At 48.6% G+C, this 27788-nt stretch overlaps 2 protein-coding genes across 3 annotated transcripts in view; one reads left to right on the plus strand and one right to left on the minus strand.

Moving 5' to 3' along the window:
* LOC137306144 (uncharacterized) overlaps positions 1–10325 on the plus strand; it is a 29934-nt gene extending 19609 nt beyond the window's left edge. The window contains exons 10-12 of the mRNA XM_067975202.1: positions 5320–5582; positions 6937–7073; positions 10176–10325. Of these exons, the coding sequence (XP_067831303.1) occupies positions 5320–5582; positions 6937–7073; positions 10176–10325 (550 nt within the window). The remainder of the gene's footprint in view (positions 1–5319; positions 5583–6936; positions 7074–10175) is intronic.
* Positions 10326–15068: 4743 nt separating this feature from the next.
* LOC137306200 (trypsin-like) lies at positions 15069–22685 on the minus strand. Of its 2 annotated transcripts, none has more exons than XM_067975293.1 (5): positions 22646–22685; positions 21415–21562; positions 19752–20011; positions 18058–18194; positions 15069–15218 (listed from the first exon to the last, which is right to left on the minus strand). In XM_067975293.1, exons 1-5 carry the CDS (start codon positions 22683–22685, stop codon positions 15069–15071), a joined length of 735 nt encoding a protein of 244 aa, XP_067831394.1. The 2 variants fall into 2 exon arrangements, with proteins under 2 accessions (XP_067831394.1, XP_067831393.1); XM_067975292.1 differs by having other exon boundaries at positions 21409–21562.
* Between the last annotated feature and the right edge of the window lie 5103 nt (positions 22686–27788).

The following is a 27788-nucleotide window of genomic DNA, read 5'->3' on the forward strand; positions in this document are numbered from 1 at the left end:
TGAGTCAGAAGGTCCTGGGTTCGAGCCCCCACTCCAGAGACTTGAGCACATAATCCAGGCCGACACTCCCGGTGCCAGTACCGAGGGAGTGCTGCACTCATAGAATCATAGAATCATAGAAGTTACAACATGGAAACAGGCCCTTCGGCCCAACATGTCCATGTCGCCCAGTTTATACCACTAAGCTAGTCCCAATTGCCTGCACTTGGCCCATATCCCTCGATACCCATCTTCCCCATGTAACTGTCCAAATGCTTTTTAAAAGACAAAATTGTACCCGCCTCTACTACTGCCTCTGGCAGCTCGTTCCAGACACTCACCACCCTTTGAGTGAAAAAATTGCCCCTCTGGATCCTTTTGTATCTCTCCCCTCTCACCTTAAATCTGTGCCCCCTCGTTATAGACTCCCCTACCTTTGGGAAAAGATTTTGACTATCGACCTTATCTATGCCCCTCATTATTTTATAGACTTCTATAAGATCACCCCTTAACCTCCTACTCTCCAGGGAATAAAGTCCCAGTCTGTCTAACCTCTCCCTGTAAGTCAAACCATCAAGTCCCGGTAGCATCCTAGTAAATCTTTTCTGCACTCTTTCTAGTTTAATAATATCCTTTCTATAATAGGGTGACCAGAACTGTACACAGTACTCCAAGTGTGGCCTCACCAATGCCCTGTACAACTTCAACAAGACATCCCAACTCCTGCATTCAATGTTCTGACCAATGAAACCAAGCATGCTGAATGCCTTCTTCACCACCCTATCCACCTGTGACTCCACTTTCAAGGAGCTATGAATCTGTACTCCTAGATCTCTTTGTTCTATAACTCTCCCCAACGCCCTACCATTAACGGAGTAGGTCCTGGCCCGATTCGATCTACCAAAATGCATCACCTCACATTTATCTAAATTAAACTCCATCTGCCATTCATCGGCCCACTGGCCCAATTTATCAAGATCCCGTTGCAATCCTAGATAACCTTCTTCACTGTCCACAATGCCACCAATCTTGGTGTCATCTGCAAACTTACTAACCATGCCTCCTAAATTCTCATCCAAATCATTAATATAAATAACAAATAACAGCGGACCCAGCACCGATCCCTGAGGCACACCGCTGGACACAGGCATCCAGTTTGAAAAACAACCCTCGACAACCACCCTCTGTCTTCTGTCGTCAAGCCAATTTTGTATCCAATTGGCTACCTCACCTTGGATCCCATGAGATTTAACCTTATGTAACAACCTACCATGCGGTACCTTGTCAAATGCTTTGCTGAAGTCCATGTAGACCACGTCTACTGCACAGCCCTCATCTATCTTCTTGGTTACCCCTTCAAAAAACTCAATCAAATTCGTGAGACATGATTTTCCTCTCACAAAACCATGCTGACTGTTCCTAATTAGTCCCTGCCTCTCCAAATGCCTGTAGATTCTGTCCCTCAGAATACCCTCTAACAACTTACCCACTACAGATGTCAGGCTCACTGGTCTGTAGTTCCCAGGCTTTTCCCTGCCGCCCTTCTTAAACAAAGGCACAACATTTGCTACCCTCCAATCTTCAGGCACCTCACCTGTAGCGGTGGATGATTCAAATATCTCTGCTAGGGGACCCGCAATTTCCTCCCTAACCTCCCATAACGTCCTGGGATACATTTCATCAGGTCCCGGAGATTTATCTACCTTGATGCGCGTTAAGACTTCCAGCACCTCCCTCTCTGTAATATGTACACTCCTCAAGACATCACTATTTATTTCCCCAAGTTCCCTAACATCCATGCCTTTCTCAACCGTAAATACCGATGTGAAATATTCATTCAGGATCTCACCCATCTCTTGTGGTTCCGCACATAGATGACCTTGTTGATCCTTAAGAGGCCCTACTCTCTCCCTAGTTACCCTTTTGCCCTTTATGTATTTGTAGAAGCTCTTTGGATTCACCTTTGCCTGATCTGCCAAAGCAATCTCATATCCCCTTTTTGCCCTCCTGATTTCTCTCTTAACTCTACTCCGGCAATCTCTATACTCTTCAAGGGATCCACTTGATCCCAGCTGCCTATGCATGTCATATGCCTCCTTCTTATTTTTGACTAGTGCCTCAATCTCCCGAGTCATCCAAGGTTCCCTACTTCTACCAGCCTTGCCCTTCACTTTATAAGGAATGTGCTTACACTGAACCCTGGTTAACACACTTTTGAAAGCCTCCCACTTACCAGACGTCCCTTTGCCTGCCAACAGACTCTCCCAATCAACTTCTGAAAGTTCCTGTCTAATACCATCAAAATTGGCCTTTCCCCAATTTAGAATTTTAACTTTTGGGCCAGACCTATCCTTCTCCATAGCTATCTTAAAACTAATGGAATTATGATCACTGGTCCCAAAGTGATCCCTCACTAACACTTCTGTCACCTGCCCTTCCTTATTTCCCAAGAGGAGGTCAAGTTTTGCCCCCTCTCTAGTCGGGCCATCCACATACTGAATGAGAAATTCCTCCTGAATACACTCAACAAATTTCTCTCCATCCAAGCCCCTAATGCTATGGCTGTCCCAGTCAATGTTGGGAAAGTTAAAGTCCCCTACTATTACCACCCTATTTTTCTTGCAGCTGTCTGTAATCTCCTTACATATTTGCTCCTCAATTTCCCGTTGACTATTTGGGGGTCTGTAGTACAATCCTATCAAAGTGATCTCTCCCTTCTTATTTTTCAGTTCTACCCATATGGACTCAGTGGGCGAACCCTCGGATATATCCCCTCTCACTACTGCCGTGATGTTCTCCCTAATCAAGAACGCAACTCCCCCTCCTCTCTTACCTCCTGCTCTATCTTTCCTATAGCATCTGTACCCTGGAACATTGAGCTGCCAGTCCTGCCCCTCCCTTAGCCATGTTTCAGTAATAGCTATAACATCCCAGTCCCATGTACCCATCCATGCCCTGAGTTCATCTGCCTTGCCCATCAGACTTCTTGCATTGAAATAAATGCAGTTTAATCTAGTCTTCCCTTGGTCTTTGCCCTGCTTTCTCAGACCATCTGTCCGGTCATGTTCTGTACACTCTCCCTTACTGCCTTTTGTTTCTGTCACCACTTTATTTCCCACTGACTTCCTGCATCGGTTCCCATCCCCCTGCCACATTAGTTTAAACCCTCCCCAACAGCACTAGCAAACACTCCCCCTAGGACATTGGTTCCAGTCCTGCCCAGATGCAGACCGTCCAATTTGTACTGGTCCCACCTCCCCCAGAACCGGTTCCAATGGCCCAGGAATTTGAATCCCTCCAGCTTGCACCATCTCTCAAGCCACGTATTCATCTTAGCTATCCTGTCATTCCTACTCTGACTAGCCCGTGGCACTGGTAGCAATCCTGAGATTACTACCTTTGAGGTCCTACTCTTTAGTTTAACTCCTAACTCCCTAAATTCAGCTTGTAGGACCTCATCCTGTTTTTTACCTATATCGTTGGTGCCTATATGCACCACGACAACTGGCTGTTCACCCTCCCCCTCCAGAATGTCCTGCAGCTGCTCCGAGACATCCTTGACCCTTGCACCAGGGAGGCAACATACCATCCTGGAGTCTCGGTTGCGTCCGCAGAAACGCCTGTCTATTCCCCTTACAATCGAGTCCCCTATCACTATAGCTCTGCCACTCTTTTTCCTGCCCTCCTGTGCAGCAGAGCCAGCCACGGTGCCATGAACCTGGCCACTGCCACCTTCCCCTGGTGAGCCATCTCCGCCAACAGTATCCAAAACGGTATACCTGTTTTGGAGGGAGATGACCGCAGGGGACCCCTGCACTGCCTTCCTACTCTTCCTCTGTCTGTTGGTCACCCATTCACTATCTCCCTCAGTAATTTTTATCTGCGGTGTGACCAACTCACTGAACGTGCTATCCACGACTTTCTCAGCATCGCGGATGCTCCAAAGTGAGTCCATCCGCAGCTCCAGAGCCGTCAAGCGGTCAAACAATAGCTGCAGCTGGACACACTTCCCGCAGGTGAAGGAATCAGGGATACAGGAAGGAGCCCCGAATTCCCACATCCCACAAGAGGAACATGACACGGCGCTGGGATCTCCTGCCATGACTTAACCCTTAAATTAGCTTAAGAACAACTACAATGTCAAGAGAAAAAAAAAGGAAAGAAAAACTACTTACCACTCCCTTTAAGGAGTTTACTCCTTTAAATTGTTCTCAATTTAGAGAATGTTAACTACACTAGGGACCTTGATTCACTAAAAAATAAACGCTACTTCCTATAAGACCTGCAGACCTTCCCTTTCCTTTTACTTCAGTTACTGTAGATAAGGAGAAATACTCACCTGAACCTACTCACCAATCAGGTGCCTCCCCTGTGTCGCGTCCCGATCTGATTCCTGACGTCACTTCGAACTCGGTCGCAGCTCCGCTCGGCTCCTCTCAGCGCTTTGAAATCCCGTCTTTTATCGGACGCTCCCTCCGCTCGGCTCGGCTCCTCTCAGCGCTCTGAAATCCCGCCTTTTATCGGACGCTCCCTCCGCTCGGCTCGGCTCCTCTCAGCTGTTCTCAGCGCTCTGAAATCCCGCCTTTTATTGGACGCTCCCTCCGCTCGGCTCGGCTCCTCTCAGCTGTTCTCAGCGCTCTGAAATCCCGCCTTTTATGGGACGCTCCCTCCGCTCGGCTCCTCTCAGCTGTTCTCAGCGCTCTGAAATCCCGCCTTTTATCGGACGCTCCCTCCGCTCGGCTCGGCTCCTCTCAGCGCTCTGAAATCCCGCCTTTTATCGGACGCTCCCTCCGCTCGGCTCGGCTCCTCTCAGCGCTCTGAAATCCCGCCTTTTATCGGACGCTCCCTCCGCTCGGCTCGGCTCCTCTCAGCTGTTCTCAGCGCTCTGAAATCCCGCCTTTTATCGGACGCTCCCTCCGCTCGGCTCGGCTCCTCTCAGCTGTTCTCAGCGCTCTGAAATCCCGCCTTTTATCGGACGCTCCCTCCGCTCGGCTCGGAGGTGCCGTCTTTCGGATGAGACGTCAAACTGAGGGCCCCATCTGCCCCTCTCAGGTGGACGTAAAAGATCCCACGGCCACTATTTCGAAGAAGAGCAGGGGGAGGGTGTCCTGGGGCCGATATGACTCCCCCAACCAACATCACTAAAAGAACAGGTGATCTGGTCATTAGCACATTGCTGTTTTGTGGGATCTTGCTGTGCGCAAATTTGCTGATGCGTTTCCCACATTACAACAGTGACTACTCTTCAAAAAAGTACTTCATTGGTTGTAAATCGCTTTGGGACGTCCTGAGGTGGTGAGAGGCACGACAGAAATGGGAGTCTTTCTTTTCTTTTTGCAGAGCTAACACACTTGTGGCCCACATTGGCGAACACAACACAAATGTTGAAGAGGGGACTGAGCAACACATCGTGGCCGCCAAAGTTATCATTCACCCACTGTACAATCCCAGGACATTCGACAATGACATCATGCTGGTCAAACTGTCCAAACCCGTCCAGCTCGATGACTACGCAAAGCCCATCCAGCTCTCCAGGGCCTGCCCTTCTCCTGGGTTGCGATGCCTGGTCTCAGGATGGGGAAATCTCCTAAACGACGGAGGAGGTGGGTAGCCTCTCACAGGGCATCCTCGATAACCTGCAGTATGTTTCCGGAGCTGTGCGATTTGGGTCTTTTAATAATTACGCTTAACCCAGTTACAAGGTGTTAAAGGTCACTGTTGCAATAAGGGATTTCTCCCCGGTCTCCTGCAGTCAACGTTCAACCAACTCCGCCAAAAAAAAACGCACCGTCTGGTCATTAAATTCATTTGCGGTTTGTGGGATCTTGCTGTGCGCAAATCGGCCGCTCTGTTTGCCTGCGTACCGACGGTGACTACACTTCAAAAGTGATTCATTCCCGAGGACGTGAAAGGTGCTACGTGAATGCAAGTTCATTCGCGGTCATGTCTCTCGCAAATATTGCAATCGTTTTTCTTCGCACAGCAAGATCCCACAACCAGCAGCGAGGTAAACGCCCAAATAAACTGTTTGTGTCTTTTTTTTTTGGTGATGCACATTGAGGGAGGACTGTTAGCCCAGGACACTGGGAGAACTGCCCTGATATCCTTCCATGTCTGTGATGTGGGACCTCAGTTATGTGGAGAGACTGGAGAAGCTGGGATTGCTCTGCTATTTTTTTTTATTCGTTCATGGGATGTGGGCATCGCTGGCGAGGCCGGCATTTATTGCCCATCCCGAATTGCCCCTTGAGAAGGTGGTGGTGAGCCGCCTTCTTGAACCGCTGCAGTCCGTGTGGTGAAGGTTCTCCCACAGTGCTGTTAGGAAGGGAGTTCCAGGATTTTGACCCAGCGACAATGAAGGAACGGTGATATATTTCCAAGTCGGGATGGTGTGTGACTTGGACGGGAACGTATCTGTCTATATCCACGTCCTTGGAGGGAGTGCAGCGTAGATTTACTAGAATGATACCTGGACTGCAAGGGTTGAATTACGAGGAGAGATTACACAAATTGGGGTTGTATTCTCTGGAATTTAAAAGATTAAGGGGTGACTTGATTGAAGTTTTCAAGATATTAAGGGAAACTGAGAGGGTGGATAGAGAGAAACTATTTCCGCTGGTTGGGGATTCTAGGAGTAGGGGGCACAGTCTAAAAATTAGAGCCAGACCTTTCAGGAGTGAAATCAGAAAACATTTCTACACACAAAGGGTGGTAGAAGTTTGGAACTCTCTTGATGCTAACTCAATTGTTAATTTTAAATCTGAGATTGATAGATTTTTGTTATCCAAAGGTATCAAGGGATATGGGGCTAAGGCGGGTACATGGAGTTAGGTCATAGGTCAACCATGATCTCATTGACCGGCGGAACAGGCTCGAGGGGCTGAATGGCCCACTCCCGCTCCTATGTTCCGAGTCACAGCTGCTATTAACCTTTTCTGAATTGTGTTCTTTTATCAGTTCAGTATCCTGCGAAGCTGCAGTGCCTCGACCTGCCCCTTTTGCCTGAGGACATATGTCGGAACGTCTACCCTGGACAGATCACGAGGAACATGTTTTGTGCGGGATTCCTAGAGGGCGGGAAGGATGCTTGTCAGGTAAACGCAGAGCATCGAGTGCGATTAGCCTCCGTTCTGTGCAGTCTCTTCAAAGCCGCTGCCTGCCCATTTTCATTGAAAGGAGAAAGATCCAGAGGGGGATACAATCCAGGTTTTCACAAGGTGGCATTTGTAGTCTATTGGATTGTCCTGGTTTATGGTTCCAGGGACCAAATTGAAGACAGTGAGGAGAGCGTTCTGTATATGGTTTGGGCTTTCTCCCAACACTGCTATCTTGTGTTCACGGTGACAATAAGGAAGAAAACCAAATCTCCTACGGGCCATTATATGTGCCCTGATGGCTGTAGTGATCCCAGGGTTAACAATTACCCCCAATTATGGTTTGTAGGATAAACAATACAAACTGAATGGTACAATTTTAAAGGGGGTGCAGGAACAGAGAGATCTGGGGGTTCACACATACAAATCTTTGAAGGTGGCGGGACAAGTTGAGAAGGCTGTTAAAAAAGCATCCTGGGCTTTATTAATAGAGGCATAGAGTACAAAAGCAAGGGAATTATACTACACCTTTGTAAAACACTGGTTGGACCTCAGCTGGAGTATTGTGTCCAATTCTGGGCACCGCACTTTAGGAAGGATGTCAAGGCCTTGGAGAGGGTGCAGAGGAGATTTACCAGAATGGTCCCAGGGATGAGGGACTTCAGTTATGTGGAGAGACTGGAGAAGCTGGGATTGTTCTCCTCAGAGCAGAGAAGGTTAAGGGGAGATTTAATCGAGGTGTTCAAAATCATGAACAGTTTTGATAGAGTAAATAAGGAGAAACTGTTTCCAGTGGCAGGAGGGTCGGTAACCAGAGGACACAGATTTAAGATAATTGGCAAAAGAGCCAGAGGGGGAGATGAGGAGAATGTTTTTTTACGCAGCGAGTTGTTCTGATCTGGAATGCGCTGCCTGAAAGGGCGGTGGAAGCAGATTCAATAATAACTTTCAAAAGGGGAATTGGATAAATACTTGAAGGGAAAAATTTGCAGGGCTACGGGGGAAACAGCGGGGAGAGTGGGGCTAATTGGATAGGTCTTTCAAAGAGCTGGCACAGGCATGATGGGCTGAATGGCCTCCATCGGTGCTGTAAGATTCTATGGTTCTATCATATGAGATGCCTACCACAGCTTCTCATCCCCTTCAACAGGTGGAAAACCCCATGCCCTCAGACCAAAGGTGCAGGCTAAAAGTAATAGTTGGATTTATTTACAGGTTGAATATTACACAGAAGCAGTGAGACATAGCAAGATGCTAAGAGCACAACACTTAAAAAGATTCGAAGCAGGATCAGTTCACAGTGGGTTAAAATTCACAAGGATGATAGTGGAACTGAGAGGATATACTGATCAGGAAAGATTGAACAGGCTGGGGCTCTTTTCTCTAGAAAAGAGAAGGCTGAGGGGCGACCTGATAGAGGTCTTTAAGATTCTGAAAGGGTTCGATAGGGTAGACGTAGAGAAGATGTTTCCACTTGCGGGGGAGACCAGAACTAGGGGTCATAAATATAAGATAGTCACTAATAAATCCAATCGGGAATTCAGGAGAAACTTCTTTACCCAGAGAGTGGTGAGAATGTGGAACTCACTCCCACAAGGAGTAGTTGAGGTGAATAGTGTAGATGGATTTGAGGGGAAGCTGGATAAACACATGAGGGAGAAAGGAATAGAAGGATATGGTGATAGGGTGAGATGGAGTAGGGAGGGAGGAGGCTCGTGTGGAGCATAAACACCGGCATGGAGAAGTTGGGCCGAATGGCCTGTTTCTGTGCTGTAAACTCGATGAATTGCTGTCCCTTAAAGGTTCAACAAGAAGAATATTTCCACGGTGTGTCAATCTGTGAATGTTAACATCGTTTCCCACCCCTGCCCGTAATTGAAATCACAACTTTGTCTGATTGGCCACAGTTAACGTGAAATGCTTACTTTCCTTACTTACTTGAGTAATTGGAATTCACTGGCTACTTTCCCTCAGAGGGGTGGACGGAAGGGTCCACAGGACCTTTCCGCAAGAGTTTGCGGGCTTCAAATGACGCCGTGCGTCACCGGCGAGTAAACGCACAACACGGCCGATTCGGTGGTCGGGCGCGCGCGCAGGGGGAGCGGGCCGAGGGATCGCCACCGTTGCGCATAATGAACAGCCGGGAAAAAGCTCTGAGCTGCGGCTCCTCGATTTCCCAACCCGTGCTTCCCGCGGGCGCCGCTCCTCGTTGGGGGCGTCCCACGCCCTAACGCCCTCTCTCCGCCATGTTCCCCCGTCCGCTGTTGTAACGGAAGCATCGAAACAGCGCCTGCCGTCAAAATGGTGGCCGAGTGTATTTCGTACATCCGTGTTGAGAAACCCCTGCTGATCGTAATATGGGAACATAGGAACAGGAGGAGGCCATTCAGCCCCTCGAGCCTGTTCCACCATTCAATTATTCATGGCTGATCTGTATCTTAACTCCATCTGTCCGCCATTGCTCCATATCCCTCGATACCCTCACCCAACAAAAATCTATCGACCTCAGTCTTAAAAGTTCCAATTGACCCCCAGCCTTTTTGGGGGAGAGAGTTCCAGATTCCCACTCCTCTTTGTGTGAAGAAGTGCTTCCCGACATCACCCCTGAACGGCCAGGCTCTAATTTTAAGGTTCTGCCCCCTTGTTCTGGACTCCCCCCACCAGAGGAAATAGTTTCTCTCTATCGACCCTATCGAATCCTTTAATCATCTTAAACACCTCGATTAGATCACCCCTTAATCTTCTACACTCGAGGGAATACAAGCCTAGTCTGTGCAACCTGTCCTCGTAATTTAACCCTTTTAGCCCCGGGTATCATTCTGGTGAATCTAGGCTACACCCCCTCCGAGGGCCAATATCTCCTTCCTGAGGTGCGGGCCCCAGAACTGAACCCAGTATCTCCAGAGGGTGTCTGACCAGAGCTCTGTCCAGCTGACACATAAATACCAGCCCTTTGCATGATCGCATGGCCCGAATTTCCGGCCTACATGCCATGCATGGACTCAAGGAGAGGACAGATTCTCCCTGGGCCATGCTAGGGGCCAGCTTCCCCATTTCAGTATCCCTCGTGTTCTTATTTGGTGCACATCTCCTCACTCTCAGGGGGATTCAGGCGGCCCGGTGGTTTGCGATGGAAAGCTGGAAGGAATTGTCTCGTGGGGAAGTGGATGTGCCCAGAGGAATTTTCCTGGCGTCTACACTAAAGTCTGTAACTACATTTCCTGGATCAGGAACACAATGGAGCGTAACTAGGAATCATTCAGTTCACAAGTGTTCCTCATGATCAGAATCCAACAATCAATAAAATTACCTTACTTTTGAAAGACCATTGGTGAAACGACTATCATTTTGTTGGTCAAAGTATTGTGTGTGTGTAGCACTGTACCGTGCCTCTCAGGTGCATCTCAAAACACTCCAAATTCCTTTCTAGAGCAATAACTGTTGTTATGATCGGTGATAGCCGTGACTCAGTGGGTCTCTCTCTCTCTCTCTCGCCTCTGAGTCAGAAGGTCGTGGGTTCGAGCCCCCACTCCGGAGACTCGAGCCCCATAATCCAGGCCGACACTCCCCGGTGCCCAGTACCGAGAGAGTGCTGCACTGTCGGAGGTGCCGTCTTTCGGATGGGACGTTAAACCGGAGCCCCCCGTCTGCCCCTCTCAGGTGGATGTAAAAGATCCCACGGCCACTATTTCAAAGAAGAGAGGGGGGAGTTCTCCCCGGTGTCCTGGGGCCAGTATTTATCCCTCAACCAACATCAATAAAAAAACAGATGATCTGGTCTTTTATCACATTGCTGTTTGTGGGATCTTGCTGTGCACAAGTTGGCTGCCGCGTTTCCTACATTACAACAGTGACTACACTTCAAAAGTATTTGACTGACTAAAGCACTTTGGGACATCCTGAGGTCGAGAAAGTTCTTTGTTTCTTTCTTTCATGGCCATAACCATCTCTCTCTCTCTCTTGTTCTCTCTCTCTTTCCTTTTCTCTCTCTCTCTCTCTTTGCCTCCATCTCTCTCCCATTCTCTCTCTCTCTTCCTTCATTTTCCAGTTTGATCTTGACTTCCTGCTTATTTTCCTTGTTACATCAACTTACATTGAGTTACATCAAGTCTACAGCACAGAAACAGGTCATTCGGCCCAACTGGTCTATCCACACGAGCCTCCTCCCTCCCTACTTCATCTCACCCTCTCACCATATCCTTCTATTCCTTTCTCCCTCATGTGTTTATCCAGCTTCCCCTTAAATCCATCTACACTATTCACCTCAACTACTCCTTGTGGGAGCGAGTTCCACATTCTCACCACTCTCTGGGTAAAGAAGTTTCTCCTGAATTCCCTATTGGATTTATTAGTGACTATCTTATATTTATGGCCCCCTAGTTCTGGTCTCCCCCACAAGTGAAAACGTCTTCTCTCCGTCTACCCTATCGAACCCTTTCATAATTTTAAAGACCTCTATCAGGTCACCCCTCAACCTTCTCTTTTCTAGAGAAAAGAGCCCCAGCCTGTTCACCCTTTCCTGATAGTTATAACCTCTCAGTTCTGGTATCATCCTAGTAATCTTTTTTGTACCTTCTCCAGTGCCTCTATATCCTTTTTATAATATGGAGACCAGAACTGTGCCCAGTGCTCCAAGTGTGGTCTAACCAAGGTTCTATACAAGTTTAACATAACTTCTCTGCTTTTCAATTCTATCCCTGTAGAAATGAGCCTCAGTGCTTGGTTTGCCTGTTCTATTGCCTTATTAACCTGCGTCGCTACTTTTAGTGATTTGTGTATCTGTACCCCCAGATCCCTCTGCTCCTCTGCCCCATTTAGACTCTTATTATCCGAGCAGTATGAGGCCTCCTTATTCCTCCTACCAAAATGTCCCACCTCACACTTATCAATATTGAAGTTCATTTGCCAATTACACACCCATTCTGTAAGTTTATTAATGCCCTCTTGTATTTTGATGCATTCTTCCTTTGTATTAACTACATCCCCCAATTTAGTGTCGTCCGCAGATTTTGAAATTTCCGATTCCCGAGTCCAAATCGTTGATGGAAATGGTGAACGGCAGTGGTCCCAGCCCCGATCCCTGTGGAACTCCACTTCCCACCTTTTGCCAGTCTGAGAGGCCACCCTTAACCCCTACTCCCTGTTTTCTGTTCTGTAGCCTGTTTGCTGTCCATTCTGCTCCCTGTCCTCTGACCCCGCACCCTCTGACCTTAGCCGTGAGTCTACAATGCGGTACCTAATCGAAGGCCGTTTGAAAATCCAAATAGATTGCATCTACTACAATGCCCTTGTCTACTCTTTCTGTTACTCCTTCAAAGAATTCAATAAGGTTGGCCAAGCATGACATTCCCTTTTGAAATCCATGCTGACCAATCTTTATTATATTTTTGGTTTATAGATGTTTTTCTATTACATCTTTGAGTAAAGATTCCATTACCTTTCCCATCACCAATATTAACCGAACTGGTCTATAGTTCCTTGGACTTGTTCTATCTCCCTTTTTTAATATGGGAATCACATTAACTGTCCGCCAGTCCTCTGGGACTATTCCCTCTTCTAATGAATGTTTATATATATGTAATAGTGCCTCTGCTCTCTCTTCTCGAACTTATTTTAATATTCGTGGATGCAATCCATCTGGACCAGGGGTTTTACCCTCCCTAAGTTTGATTAGTTTATCAATTATCTCCTCTTTCTATCTTAAATGTCGTTATATCTTTTTTGATCTCTTCTTCTAATGTCACGCTCACCTTGTTACTCTCCCTCATAAGTACTGAGGCAAAGTAATTATTCAATATTTCTGCCATTTCGCTGTCATTAACTGTGAGTTTATTTTGTGCATCCCTTAGTGGCCCTTTCCCCATCCTGATTTTTCTTTTGTTATTCGTGTGTCTGTTGATTTCTTTTTATATTCCTTCATAATTTAATTTTGTAATTCCTCCTTGCCTTCCTAATTGTTTTTTGATTTCTTTCCTACCCTCTTCATATTCCCTTTTTGTCATCCTCTCCTTTATTGTCCATTTACTTAGAGTATGCCTTTTTCTTTCGTTTCAATTTTACCCTTATCTCTTTATTCATTATTGGCTAGTTTGTCCCTTGTTTTTTAGAGGAATATATCTCTCCTGAACTCTGTTGACCACCATTTTAAATATTTCCCATTGCTGTTCTATCTCGTTGACTGTCAAATTTTATCCCCCATTTGCCTTCCCCAGTTCCATTCTCAACTCTTCAAAAATTAGCTTTTTTTCCATTCTGTTACTTTGGTCTTTGTCTTACTTACGTCTTTCCCAATCATTATTTTAAAACTTATTATATTATGATCGCTATTGCCTAGATGTTCCCCTACCCTTACTTCTCTTATCTGCTCTGGTTCATTCCCCATTTCCTCTCTTGTTGGGCTTCTCACATACTGGGTAAGAAAGGAGACCTGTCCACATTGTAAAAACTCCATTCCCCCTTCCCCGTTCATTACCTCTTCTTGCCAGTTTGTTTGGGGATAGTTGAAATTCCCCATGATTATTATTCAATGTTTTTTTACTCATTTCATGGATTTGTCTACATATTTCACCCTCTACTTCCCCTCCACGATTAGGTGGTGTGTCGAATATCCCTATTAACGTGATCTATCTCTTCACTTTGTCTCAATCCATCTTCATTCTGTTTCTATGTCTGTTAATTATGTCCCTTCTTTCTACTGCCATTATGTTGTCTCTAATTAATACAGTTACTCCACCCTCTTCTTCCTTCCCGATAATTTCTAAATACGTTACACCCTGTAATATTTAATTGTTCGCATTCTGGCTGTCCACAGGTATCTACCTGTTGGATAGGACCAGTGTCTGCGGGACCACCTTCTGGCTCCCCTTCCCCATTGACTAACTGTCGCACTCTCCCCTTCCTGTACCTGTGCTTTCCTCTGAGGTGTTACTGTACTCTGGAGAAAACTATCCAGAAATTCCTCCCCCCTCTGCTATGTGTCTCTAACTCGCACTCCAGCTCAGAGTGTCTCAAGGCAGAGACATTTTCTGCCGATGTGGCGTTCTGGGACAGTCTCGTGTGCACAAACTCCTGCAGTCCCGACACACAACCTGTACTGCCATTTCTAGTTTTTATTTATTTATTTGTTAGTAGTAATTTAATTCCAGAATTAATAGAAGCATGTAAGATCTAGATTATATTTAGTAGATGGATTTTAGCTTGAATTCAAAATAATTAATAATTAATTACTCTGAATATTTATTTATTTAACTATTTAATTATAGTTAAATATAGAATGCGTACAGTAAATTAAACAACTTAATTTCCACGAGTTCTAATACTGTGCGTGTTAAGGGTACATTTTAAGGTGAATCATTCCCCATCTCCCACAAGGGAAAGTCAGTAACTCCAGTTGTGTGGAGAGACTGGAGGAGCTGGGATTGTTCTCCTCAGAACAGAGGGGAGATTTGATAGAGGCGTTTAAAACCATGAAGGGTTTTGATAGAGTAAATAAGGAGAAACTGTTTCCAGTGGGCAGGAGGGTCGGTAACCAGAGGACGCGGATTGAAGGTGATCGTCAAAAGAGCCAGAGGCGGAGATGAGGAAACATTTTTTGACGCAGCGCGTTGTAAGACGCTGCCTGAATGGGCGGTGGGAGCAGATTCAATAATAACTTTCAAAAGGGGAATCGGATAAATACTTGAAGGGAAAAAATTCGCAGGGCGACGGGGAAAGAGCAGGGGGGGGAGGGGGGGAGTGGGACTAATTGGATCGCTCTTTCAAAGAGCCGGCACAGGCACGATGGGCCGAACGGCCTCCCTCTGTGCTGTACTTACTACGACACTATGATACGTGGGAAAATCCCGCGTTTGAAGGCAGGCAATTCGACAGGTAGAACACAGTAAATGCAATTGTGAGTTCTTTATTGCGATCTAGACTATTATCATTTCCGGAAAACGTCGGCCGAAATCTGAACCCATCCCTTTCACCGCGGGAGTAAACGTGGCCGCTTGGCGTTTAGTTGTTGGCGATGGTGGTGTAGATCCAATTCGTCAAGGTGCAGACTTTGGTGTAGACACCTGGGTAATTCTGCTCGGCACACCCGTAACCCCAGGAGACGATCCCTTCGAGGACCCCATTGCACACCAGAGGGCCGCCAGAATCTCCCTGTGTTGGCAAGGGAACAAACGTTGAACGACCGTCTGACGTCAAGGCCGAGCGTCTTGCTCTCACGAGAATTGAACCAGCTCGACCCTCGCTGACCTCAGCTGGCGTCCTGCCCCCATTCCCCCCACACAACACATCTACAAATTCCCCTCCGCGGCCTCGTCTCCCTCTGCCTCCGCGACCTTCTCCACCTTTAACCCCGCCCCCTCCCTCCCCGCCGTGACCTCCGACTGTGCATCCCACCACCCCCCTCCCCAACTTCCTGTACCCCCTGCATCGTGGGTAGCATAAGCCTTCCCATCTCGGGCCCTCTTTGTTGGAACCGAGATGAGGAGAAATTTCTTCGCTCAGAGGGTGGTGAACCTGTGGAATTCTCTACCGCAGGAGGCAGCGGAGGCCGAGTCATTAAGAAGGAGGTAGATATATTTCTTAATGCTAAAGGGATCAAGGGATATGGGGAAAAAGCGGGAACAGGGTAGTGAGTTAGGCGATCAGCCATGATCATTTTGAATGGGGCAGGCCCGAAGGGCCGAATGGCCTACTCTTGCTCCTATTGAATGCAGGAGTTGGGATGTCTTGTTGAAGTTGTACAGGGCATTGGTGAGGCCACACTTGGAGTACTGTGTACAGTTCTGGTCACCCTATTATAGAAAGGATATTATTAAACTAGAAAGAGTGCAGAAAAGATTTACGAGGATGCTACCGGGACTTGATGGTTTGACTTACAGGGAGAGGTTAGACAGACTGGGACTTTTTTCCCTGGAGAGTAGGAGGTTTAGGGGTGATCTTATAGAAGTCTATAAAATAATGAGGGGCATAGATAAGGTAGATAGTCAAAATCTTTTCCCAAAGGTAGGGGAGTCTATAACGAGGGGACATAGATTTAAGGTGAGAGGGGAGAGATACAAAAGGGTCCAGAGGGGCAATTTTTTCACTCAAAGGGTGGTGAGTGTCTGGAACGAGCTGCCAGAGGCAGTAGTAGAGGCGGGTACAATTTTGTCTTTTAAAAAGCATTTGGACAGTTACATGGGTAAGATGGGTATCGAGGGATATGGGCCAAGTGCAGGCAATTGGGACTAGCTTAGTGGTATAAACTGGGCGACATGGACATGTTGGGCCGAAGGGCCTGTTTCCATGTTGTAACTTCTATGATTCTATGATTCTATGATTCTATTTTCTATGTTTCTATGTTTAACTCCCTCCCCAAACCTCTCCACCTCTCTCTCTGCTACTCTCTTTCTCTCTTATTCTCTCTCTCTTGCTCTCTCCCTTTCTCTCCCTTCTCTCTTTTACTTTCTCTCTTTCTCTTTCTCGCTCTCCATTTCTCTCTTTCCGTTTCTTTTTCTCTCACTCCCTCTTTCTCCATTTCTCCTTCCCTCCCTCTCTTTCTCACTCTCCCTCCCTCTCTCCTTCCCTCTCCCTCTCCCTGTCCCTCGCTCTCTCCCTCTTTCTCTCTCTCCCTCTCGCACCTTCTCTATTTCTAGTCCCCTCTCTCGTTCTCTCGCTCTTTCAGTCTCTTCCTCTATTTCTCTTTCCCTCTTTCTCTCTGTCTCTCTCACTCCCTTCGAAACCTCCTCAAAAGCCCACCTCTTGACCTAAGCTTATTCCTGCCTCTCCTAACATCCCATAAAGGCTACTTTCCATCCCCTCTCCCCGAAGAAACACTTTAGGACATCCTTCTACACTAAAACTCTGGTTCTATAAGTACAGGAGAGGAATTTAATTGGTTGAGAACCTGACTATAGTTGAGGTCACTCTGAAGTCACTCTCCGAATGGGTCAATTTCAAGGGACAAACCCAGCGCCCAGAATTCTTGAGGTTTTCCAATGCTTACTGGTTGTAATCGGGATTACTTGTCAGCTAAACTGGGAATGTTATCCCCATGTCGAGTTTTCAATCCTCCTTCCCATTAATTTGCATTTATCTCAAAATTCCCGTCCTGATAGGTCTCAGCGTTCCCGATTTGGATTTAGGGAGCAGAGTAAATTTCACTCCGATCTCTCAAACTTTGGGATCTCTAAACTCTGCACAGTTCTGGTCTCCATATTATGAAAAGGAATGTAGAGGCATTGGAGAAGGTGCAAAAAAGATTCACAAGGATGATACCAGAATTGAGAGGTTATAACTATCAGGAAAGACTGAACAGGCTGGGGGTCTTTTCTCTAGAAAGGAGAAGGCTGAGGGGTGACCTGATAGAGGTCTTTAAGATTATGAAGGGGTTCGATAGGGTAGACGTAGAGAAGATGTTTCCACTTGTGGGGGAGACCAGAACTAGGGGGCCATAAATATAAGATAGTCACTAATAAGTCCAATAGGGAATTCAGGAGAAACTTCTTTACCCAGAGAGTGGTGAGAATGTGGAACTCGCTCCCACAAGGAGTAGTTGAGGTGAATAGTGTAGATGGATTTAAGGGGAAGCTGGATAAACACATGAGGGAGAGAGGAATAGAAGGATATGGGGATAGGGTGAGATGGAGTAGGGAGGGAGGAGGCTCGTGTGGAGCATAAACACCGGGATAGACCAGTTGGGCCGAGTGGCCTGTTTCTGTCCTACAAACTCTATTTAATTCCATGCAAACCCCTCCCCCCTTTTGCCAAACCTCTCCCCGCCCTCTAAGCCCTTCTCCGACCCTCGCTCTTCGACCGTGATGTCAGTCCGTCTCCCCTATCTCGTCTCCCAGCTCCCGCTCAGAGAGCACACCCCCACCCCCCCGACCACCTTCCCCTCCGCCCTGCCCCCCGGACGGGAGCCAAGGTGGGCCGGGATTCAGGCCGACCGACCGACAGAAGCAAAGCAAGGGCCGCAGCCAACTGTGGGGAGACGAGAGAACTGGCCTACCTGGCAGGCATCCTTGCCCCCTTGTGTGTAGCCGGCACACATCATGGTGCTGGTTATCATCCCGGGGTACGAGGCTTCGCAGACTGTGGAACTCAATATTGGAACATCAACACATTGCAAATTGTTTGGGTATTGGGCTGAAACAGAAACGGAGGCAGATAATCACGGTTAGAACGAAAGGACTCGCATTTCTACAGCATCTTTCACCACCTCAGGACGCCCCAAAGCACCTTACAGCCACTCACTGTTGCAATGTAGGAAACGCGGCAGCCAATTTGCGCACAGCAAGATCCCACAAACAGCGACACGATGACCAGGATCATCTGTTGCTGTTAGATGCCGGTTGAGGGATTAATGTTGGAGCAGGACACCCGGGGAGAGCTCTTCTTCCAGTAGCGGCCTTGGGATCTTTTACGTCCACCCGAGAGGGGCAGACGGGGCCTCGGTTTTAAGGTCTCATCCGAAAGGCGGCATCTCCGACAGTGCGGCGCTCCCTCAGTACTGACCCTCCGACAGTGCGGCGCTCCCTCAGTACTGACCCTCCGACAGTGCGGCGCTCCCTCAGTACTGACCCTCCGACAGTGCGGCGCTCCCTCAGTACCGACCCTCCGACAGTGCGGCGCTCCCTCAGTACTGTCCCTCCGACAGTGCGGCGCTCCCTCAGGACCGACCCTCCGACAGTGCAGCGCTCCCTCAGTACTGACCCTCCGACAGTGCGGCGCTCCCTCAGGACCGACCCTCCGACAGTGCGGCGCTCCCTCAGTACTGACCCTCCGACAGTGCGGCGCTCCCTCAGTACTGACCCTCCGACAGTGCGGCGCTCCCTCAGTCCTGACCCTCCGACAGTGCGGCGCTCCCTCAGTACTGACCCTCCGACAGCGCAGCGCTCCCTCAGTACTGACCCTCCGACAGTGCGGCGCTCCCTCAGTACTGACCCTCCGACAGTGCGGCGCTCCCTCAGTACTGACCCTCCGACAGTGCAGCGCTCCCTCAGTACTGACCCTCCGACAGTGCGGCGCTCCCTCAGTCCTGACCCTCCGACAGTGCGGCGCTCCCTCAGTACTGACCCTCCGACAGTGCGGCGCTCCCTCAGTACTGACCCTCCGACAGTGCGGCACTCCCTCAGTACCGGCACTGGGAGGTTAAGGGGAGATTTAATAGAGGCGTTCGAAATCATGAAGGGGTTTTGATCGCGTAGGTAAGGATGAACTCGTTCCAGTGGCAGGAGGGTCGGTAACCAGAGGACACAGATTTAAGCTAATTGGTAAAAGAACCAGAGGGGGAGATGAGGGGATATTTTTTTAACGCAGCGAGTTGTTCTGATCTGGAATGCGCTGCCTGAAAGGGCGGTGGAAGCAGATTCAATAATAACTTTCAATTGGATAAATACATGAAAGAGGAAAAATTTGCAGGGCTACGGGGGAAAGAGCAGGGGGGGGGGAAAGGTGGGACTAATTGGACAGCTCTTTCAAAGAGCCGGCACAGGCCCGATGGCCCGAATGGCCTCCTCCTGGGCGGTGCGATTCGACAGCTCGGGACGACAGCACGAACGCCACGGTGGTGCGATCAGACCCGGGCAGGTCGCGAGGCCCTTCACAGTCGAATAGGCAGCTCCCCCCACCCCGGGCCGCGGTCGTGGTTTTGCGCGGTGGGTGGGGGCCTGGGTTACCTTTCATACCTTGAAAACCACTTACTTCCGCTGCTCAGGAGATTGCCATAGCCGGACACCACACACATTGACCCTTCGGGAGCACAATCGACCGGGAGCGTCACGGGCTTTATGTAGTCGTTTAGGATGCAGGGCTCTGCCAGCTTTATCAGCATGATGTCGTGGTCCAGGGTGTAGTAGCTGTACTTATCATGCCAGAAGGCGTTCTCCACATGCAGGAATTGCTCTGTGCCATCAAATACGTTCCAATCAGGGTCTCCCAAGGCAATCACCATCCTGCTGGGGCTTTAGGTGCGGAATTGGGCACAGGAAAGGATTAGTTTAATTTAACCCCTGCCGAACTTCAAGGAGAGAAAGAAAAACAGAATAATCGAGGCAGAACTGCTGCGCGGGAAGATACCAGAGTCCATCTCATTCGCCCTCTGGTACTCGTATGACACAACGATGGTGGAGTTGTTGACTCATCGTTATTAGTTAATCTCTATCTGTCGGCCTATGACAGACCCAGACGTGAGGCGAGGAGAACCCCCGGGGGTTTGGGAGTCACCTGTTCCTCCCGAGCATTGCTACTCTTAACCACATGCCATGTCTCCAATTACTCATCTGCTGCATCCCAAAGTGTTACTTTGCGAGGGAAATCTGAAAGTGCTTCATTTGCATTAAACTTATTGCAATGGTTCTCTTCCCTTGGAGAATAGCGGGAGGATTCGCAGGCTGGCTGACAATCCGACAGGCCATGACGTGACTGCTCCTTACAGCTTTATATCACCGATATGTGGGGGGGTCAGTCCGATATGGTAGGTGGGGGGGTTGTCCATACAATGAGGAGGGGGGCCACCCACTCCCACTGGATGTGAGTATCCCGCTGAATATCAACCGATCACTGGCCGGAGCGGGGATCGAGCCCTTCACCTTCTAGATTCAGAGGCGGGAATGCTCCCACCGAGCCAAAGGATCTCTGCAAGACTGTACACTGTACATAGGATTTACAGCGCAGAAATAGGCCATTCGGCCCAACTGGTCCATGCCGGTGTTTATGCTCCACACGAGCCTCCTCCCTCCCTACTTCATCTCACCCTATCCCCATATCCTTCTATTCCTTTCTCCCTCATGTGTTTATCCAGCTTCCCCTTAAATCCATCTACACTATTCACCTCAACTACTCCTTGTGGGAGTGAGTTCCACATTCTCACCACTCTCTGGGTAAAGAAGTTTCTCCTGAATTCCCTATTGGATTTATTAGTGACTATCTTATATTTATGGCCCCCTAGTTCTGGTCTCCCCCACAAGTGGAGACATCTTCTCTACGTCTACCCTATCAAACCCCTTTCATAATCTTAAAGACCTCGATCAGGTCACCCCTCGGCCTTCCCTTTTCTAGAGAAAAGACCCCCAGCCTGTTCAGCCTTTCCTGATAGTTATAACCTCTCAGTCCTGGTATCATCCTTGTGAATCTTTTTTTTTTGCACCTTCTCCAGTCCATCTTTCTGTAGTAATCCAGGACCGGGTGCAGTACATAAAGTAAGAGCTCATCGTTAACAAGCCCTCCCCCGCCTCACTCCGCCCAAGCCCTCCCCCGCCTCACTCCGCCCAAGCCCTCCCCCGCCTCACTCCGCCCAAGCCCTCCCCCGCCTCACTGTCGCGTCTGGCAGAAGCAGCAAGTAGGAGAGGGGTGTACTTACTAGTACCAGCAGTGAGCAGCAGAAACGACCCATCGGTCATTGATGAGGGAGCCCCCACACGCATGGTAGCCGATGTTGATTGAAACCTGCCAGGGGACGCTATGGAGTGCGCATTGGTAACCTCCAACAATTTTCTCATCGCCAGAGAACGCAGCTGCAATTGGAAAACCACACAGTGGACTACACAGGAGACAACACGTCCGAGAACATTGGCCTACCTATCTGGTGAGCCCCGTTATTGGCTTTGTTGATCGCCAACCACAATTTGCATTTATATAGCGCCTTTAACGTAGTAAAAACGGCCCCGAGGAGCGATGGAGGGATTGGAACACAGGGATGAGAATTTCAAATTGCCGGAAACGGGAGCCAATGTCGGTCAGCGAGCACAGTGATCTGTCACGGCCACATCCTTACCCATTTCAACACCCACTCCTGGTCTCCATGTGTTGCTCATATCTCCTCCCAATGCCCAGTACGTGTTACACTTTCCCTGTGTTAGATGTCACCTGCCTGTTTACATATATTGTCCAACTCATTCTGTAGGTGCCTGGCCCCCTCGTCAGGTTTGACCTGCTCTTTCTAGTTTGGTATCATCTGAACGTCTGCCCGTCAAATGATCAGCTTGTTTAGTGAAAGGAATAAGAAGATATCAAGCAAGGAATGAGAAATTCTGAAGACAGCTCTAATGCACGGTAGATTATTCCACAAGGCGAGAAAGTTGCCAGGTCTCCTAGTTAGACTCGAGCTGGCAACCTTCTGATTCAGGGGGCAAAGTGGGCTGCTCACTGAGCCAAGCTTGCAAGAGAGTGAAGAAAACAGAGATTCAGACAGTGAATTTACAGCACAGAAACAGGCCATTCGGCCCATCTGGTCTATCCCGGTGTTTATGCTCCTCCCTCCCTACTTCATCTCACCCTATCAGCATATCCTTCTATTCCTTTCTCCCTCATGTGTTTATCCAGCTTCCCCTTAAATCCATCTACACTATTCACCTCAACTACTCCTTATGGGAGCGAGTTCCACATTCTCACCACTCTCTGGGTAAAGAAGTTTCTCCCGAATTCCCGATTGGATTTATCAGCGACTATCTTATATTTAAAGCCTCCTAGTTCTGGTCTCCCTAACCCCAACCCCCTGCAACAAATGGAAACCATCTCTCGACGCCAAAAGGGAGCGAAGAGGGAACAGAGAAATTCCGACAGTCTTATGAGATCGCAGAAAATAAAATGGATATTACCAGCGACTCCCAGAAGCAGAGAGAGAATGAGGATCAACATTTTGAATTAGAATGATTCCACACTCCGAGGAGAAAACGGAGAGAGCCTCCAATATTTATAGTCTGCCGATCGGCCCCTTATCTCGGCAAACTTGCATCATTTGGGCAGAATGTGAATAATTAGAGGTGATTTTCTGAAAGTGAGAGGGCCATTAGAGAAGAGAGAACGATAGCTAATCTGAGGTCATGATAAACAGATGCGCCTGTTCACAAGGTGTGGGGAACAGTTTAATATAGTTCACTGCACCGAGAAAACTCTTCAACACCACCACCGAGGCACCCATGTACCGCTGGGTGTCATTTCGCACTTTGGTTGGGCTGTGGTCTCACTTGGTGTCAGTCATGGCCCGGTGGAGGGCACTCTCTCTCTCTCTCTCTCTCTCGCCTCTGGGCCAAAATGGTCATGGGTTCGAGCCCCCACTCCCGAGACTCGAGCCCCATAACCCAGGCCGACACTCCCCAGTGCCCGGTACCGAGGGAGTGCAGCACCGTCGGAGGTGCTGCCTTTCGGATGAGACGTTAAACCGAGGGGCCCCCCCCAGTCTGCCCCTCTCGAGGTGGGACGTAAAAGATCCCACGGGCCGCTATTGGAAGAAGAGCAGGGGGGAGTTCTCCCCGGGGCCAGTATTTATCCCTCAACCAACATCATTGCAAACAGATGATCTGGTCAATAGCTGTTTGTGGGATCTTGCTGTGCGCAAATTGTCCGGTTTCCTACATTACAACAGTGACTACACTTCAAAAAAAGTACTTCATTGGCTGTAAAACACTTCGGGACATCCTGAGGTTGTGAAAGGCGCTATATAAATGCAATGTCTTTCCTTATTTTGCCCTTCCCACGTTCCCTCTCCCACACATTGAGACATCTCATTCGAAAGACAGCACCGCTGACAAAGAAGCAGCCCCACCATGGGCTCATAAGCCACCCACCCGCGCCTCGGAGAGACGGCACTGCCCTGGGAGGATGGGCCTGGATGACGTGCTCAGGCCTCTGGACTGGGGCTCAAACCCACGACCTATCTGACTCGCAGGGTGGGAGAGAGAGAGACGGCGTGCCACCAAGCCAGCCTTCCGTCGATGGAGAGTTTCACCTTGAGAAACATCTGCCAAAGCTTCCAGAACACTCCGCAGACTGGCTGGGCGCCCAGAATGCAGAGGGGCAATAAATCATTCCAAACGGTGGTTGTTTGTGGAAACTATTTCATAAAGAGGTGATTATAAAATATCAATAAATTAGTGTCGAAATGTGCAATCTCCAAGTCCACGGCCCCCTGACTCCATCAAAAGATCGGCCACTCGCTGAGACACGAAAGCGAGCGCTTCGCAACAAGGTCAAAGGTGAGTTGCCTGCGCTCGGTTTGCCCGCTGTTCTCCCCCCGGCTCGGTGAGTCTTAGAGGCAGAAAAAAAAAAATCACACGTCCAAGTTTCTGATGCGGGCTCCCGCCAGACAAGGCTCCCGATCAGGACTTAGAAAGAAAGACCTGCATTTATATAGCGCCTTTGCATGACCTCAGGATGTCCCAAAGCGCTTCACAGCCAATGAAGTATTTTTTGAAGTGTGGTCGCTGTAGGAAACGCGGCAGCCAATTTGCGCACAGCAAGATCCCACAAACAGCGAGGTGATGAATGACCAGATCGTCTGAGGGATAAATATCGGCCCCAGGACACCGGGGAGAACTCCCCCCCCCTGCTCTTCTTCCAATAGTGGCCGTGGGATCTTTTACGTCCCACCTGAGAGGGCAGACGGGGGCCTCGTTTTAAGGTCTCATCTGAAAGACGGCACCTCCGACAGTGCGGCACTCCCTCAGTACTGGGCGCTGGGAATGTCAGGCCTGGGTTATGGGGCTCAAGTCTCTGGAGTGGGGGCTCGAACGATTCCTTATTTTGCTTGAAAACACTTTTTGCACAGTCCGCCGTATACAGATCGCATCTACAATGGGTTCCAGCACTGAATCCACTTCACCCTGACTGTTAGCTGCCTTACAATTACTTCTGTCCCAGTTAAAGTGATAGTTAGTGATGGGTTTATGATCTGATGGCCATTTTGAATAAGGAAGTTTAACTAGATTGCATTATCTAATCCACACCCTGTCTATGCAGAATGGACATCAATAGTGATCTGAGGCAGGAAGTGAAGAACTAAATAGATGAGGGAAGTTGCAAACTTTGTTTGTATTATTGGTGAATCCAGTCTGGAAGGTGCATGTTCCTTTAAAACCAGCTGCTCCATCACTGCATGACTTCCCCTGGTCCCAAACACCAACCCTCGTCACAGGGACGGCTGCACTGTGTTCAGATTCTAACTTACACTTACACTGAGTTAATACTGAGACACACGCATACTCACACTCACACACACACACTCACTCACACTCACACACACTCACACTCACACTCACACTCACACTCACACACACACACACACAGACTCACACAGACTCACACACACACACACAGACTCACACACACACACACACACACAGACTCACACACACACACACACACACAGACTCACACACACACACACACACACAGACTCACACACAGACACACACACACTCACACACACACAGACGCACACACACAGACTCACACACAGACTCACACACACACAGACTCACACACACACAGACGCACACACACACAGACGCACACACACACACAGACTCACACACACACACACAGACTCACACAGACTCACACACACACTCACACACAGACTCACTCACACACACACACACACACACACTCACACTCACACTCACACACACACTCACACTCACACTCACACACACTCACACACACTCACACAGACTCACACACACACTCACACTCACACTCACACTCACACACACTCACACAGACTCACACACACACTCACACACACACACAGACTCACACACACACACAGACTCACACACACACACACACACACAGACTCACACACACACAGACTCACACACACACACACACAGACTCACACACACACACACACACTCACACACACACACACACAGACTCACACACACACTCACACACACACTCACACACACACAGAGACTCACAGACTCACACACACACAGACACACACTCAAACATACACACTCACACACACACACTCAAACATACACTCACACACACTCAAACATATACACTCAAACATACACTCACACACACTCAAACATACACTCACACACACTCACACACTCTCTCTCTCTCGGGAACACAAGCCTCGTCTATGACACCTGTCCTCATAATTTAACCCCTACACTCCCCGATTCTTAAATGATTCCAAGGTTTTTGTGAATCACTCCTCAGACCATCCCACGAGCTCATCCCACGAGGAATTTCCTGATATAAGTCCTGAATTTGCCTTTTACTACTTTGACTCTGTGTTCCCTTGTCCCACTCTCACAGTTTCGTTTAGGAGATCTACCTCTTCCATTCCCTCAACTCTCTCATATCCCTCCATAAGATCACCTCTCAGGCGCCTCCTTTCCTAGCTGAATAGCTGAGGTTTATCTCGTGTTACCCTACCCCCCCTGCCTCTTAGGGTTTTAGCCTGTGGTTCAGTGGCTCTCTCTCTGTTTCGCCTCTGAGTCAGAAGGTCATGGTTCTAGTCTCCCACTCCATAATCCCAGGCGGACACTCCCAGTGCCAGTACTGAGGGAGTGCTGCACTGTCGGAGGTGCCGTCTTTCGGATGAGACGTTAAACCGAGGCCCCGTCTGCCCCTCTCAGGTGGATGTAAAAGATCCCACGGCCACTATTCAAAGAAGAGCAGGGGGGAGTTCTCCCCGGTGTCCTGGGGCCAATATTTATCCCTCAACCAACATCACTAAAAAAAAACAGATGATCTGGTCATTTATCACATTGCTGTTTGTGGGATCTTGCTGTGCGCAAATTGGCTGCTACGTTTCCTACATTACAACAGTGACTACACTTCAAAAAGTACTTAATTGGCTGTAAAGCGCTTTGGGACGTCCTGAGGTCATGAAAGGCGCTATATAAATGTAAGTCTTTATTCGAGCAGTCTGGCGATATGGCCATCGTCCTATTGGCTTCTTTGATTGTATTGGTTGGCCCCAATTGGTTCTTCCTATGAGCCGTTGAATGTTGCATCCAATAAGATGCCGAGATCTTTTTCAAGGTCAGCCTTAGACGTATCAGCAACATCCCCCGAACGATTAGCAGAGGGTGGGGAGAAGGAGGAAATCACAGCTATGGATGACCGAAGAAATAGGAGCAGGAGTGGGCCATTCGGCCCCTCGAGCCTGCTCCGCCATTCAATAAGATCATGGCTGATCTTCGACCTCAACTCCACTTTCCTGCCCGATCCCCACACCCCTAGAGTCCAAAAATCTATCGATCTCAGCCTTGAATATATTCAACGACTGAGCATCCACAGCCCTCTGGGGTAGAGAATTCCAAAGATTCACAACCCTCTGAGTGAAGAAATTCCTCCTCATCTCAGTCTTAAATGGCCGACCCCTTATCCTGAGACTATGCCCCCTAGTCCTAGACTCTCCAGCCAGGGGGAAACAACCTCTCAGCATCTACCCTGTCAAGCCCCCTCAGAATTTTATGTTTCAATGAGATCACCTCTCATTCTTCTAAACTCCAGAGAGTATCGGCCCATTCTACTCAATCTCTCCTCATAGGACAACCCTCTCATCCCAGGAATTAATCTAGTGAACCTTCGTTGCACCCCCTCTAAGGCAAGTATATCCTTCCTTGGATAAGGAGACCAAAACTGTACACAGTACTCCAGCCCTACATTCACCATCATAGTCAAACCCATTAGACTAGCCTCGAGTACCGGAGATTAAGGGGTGATCTAATCGAGGTGTTTAAGATGATTAAAGGATTCGATAGGGTCGATAGAGAGAAACTATTTCCTCTGGTGGGGGGAGAGTCCAGAACAAGGGGGCAGAACCTTAAAATTAGAGCCGGGCCGTTCAGGGGTGATGTCGGGAAGCACTTCCTCACACAAAGGGGAGTGGGAATCTGGAACTCTCTCCCCCAAAAAGCTGTCGAGGCCGGGGGTCAATTGGAAATCTCAAAACTGACATGGATGGATTTTTGTTGGGTGAGGGGATTAAGG

The sequence above is a fragment of the Heptranchias perlo genome, chromosome 42 (assembly GCF_035084215.1).
Source record: "Heptranchias perlo isolate sHepPer1 chromosome 42, sHepPer1.hap1, whole genome shotgun sequence".
NCBI lineage: Eukaryota > Metazoa > Chordata > Chondrichthyes > Hexanchiformes > Hexanchidae > Heptranchias > Heptranchias perlo.

Coding starts and splice junctions, on each gene's coding strand:
- LOC137306200 (XM_067975292.1), bottom strand. CDS start 22,685: ATGTTGATCCTCATTCTCTCTCTGCTTCTGGGAGTCGCTG. Junction 20,012..21,408: donor GCTGCTCACTGCTGGTACTA/GTAAGTACACCC, acceptor CCGCACCTAAAG/CCCCAGCAGGATGGTGATTG. Junction 18,195..19,751: donor CAATCTCCTGAGCAGCGGAA/GTAAGTGGTTTT, acceptor TTTCTGTTTCAG/CCCAATACCCAAACAATTTG.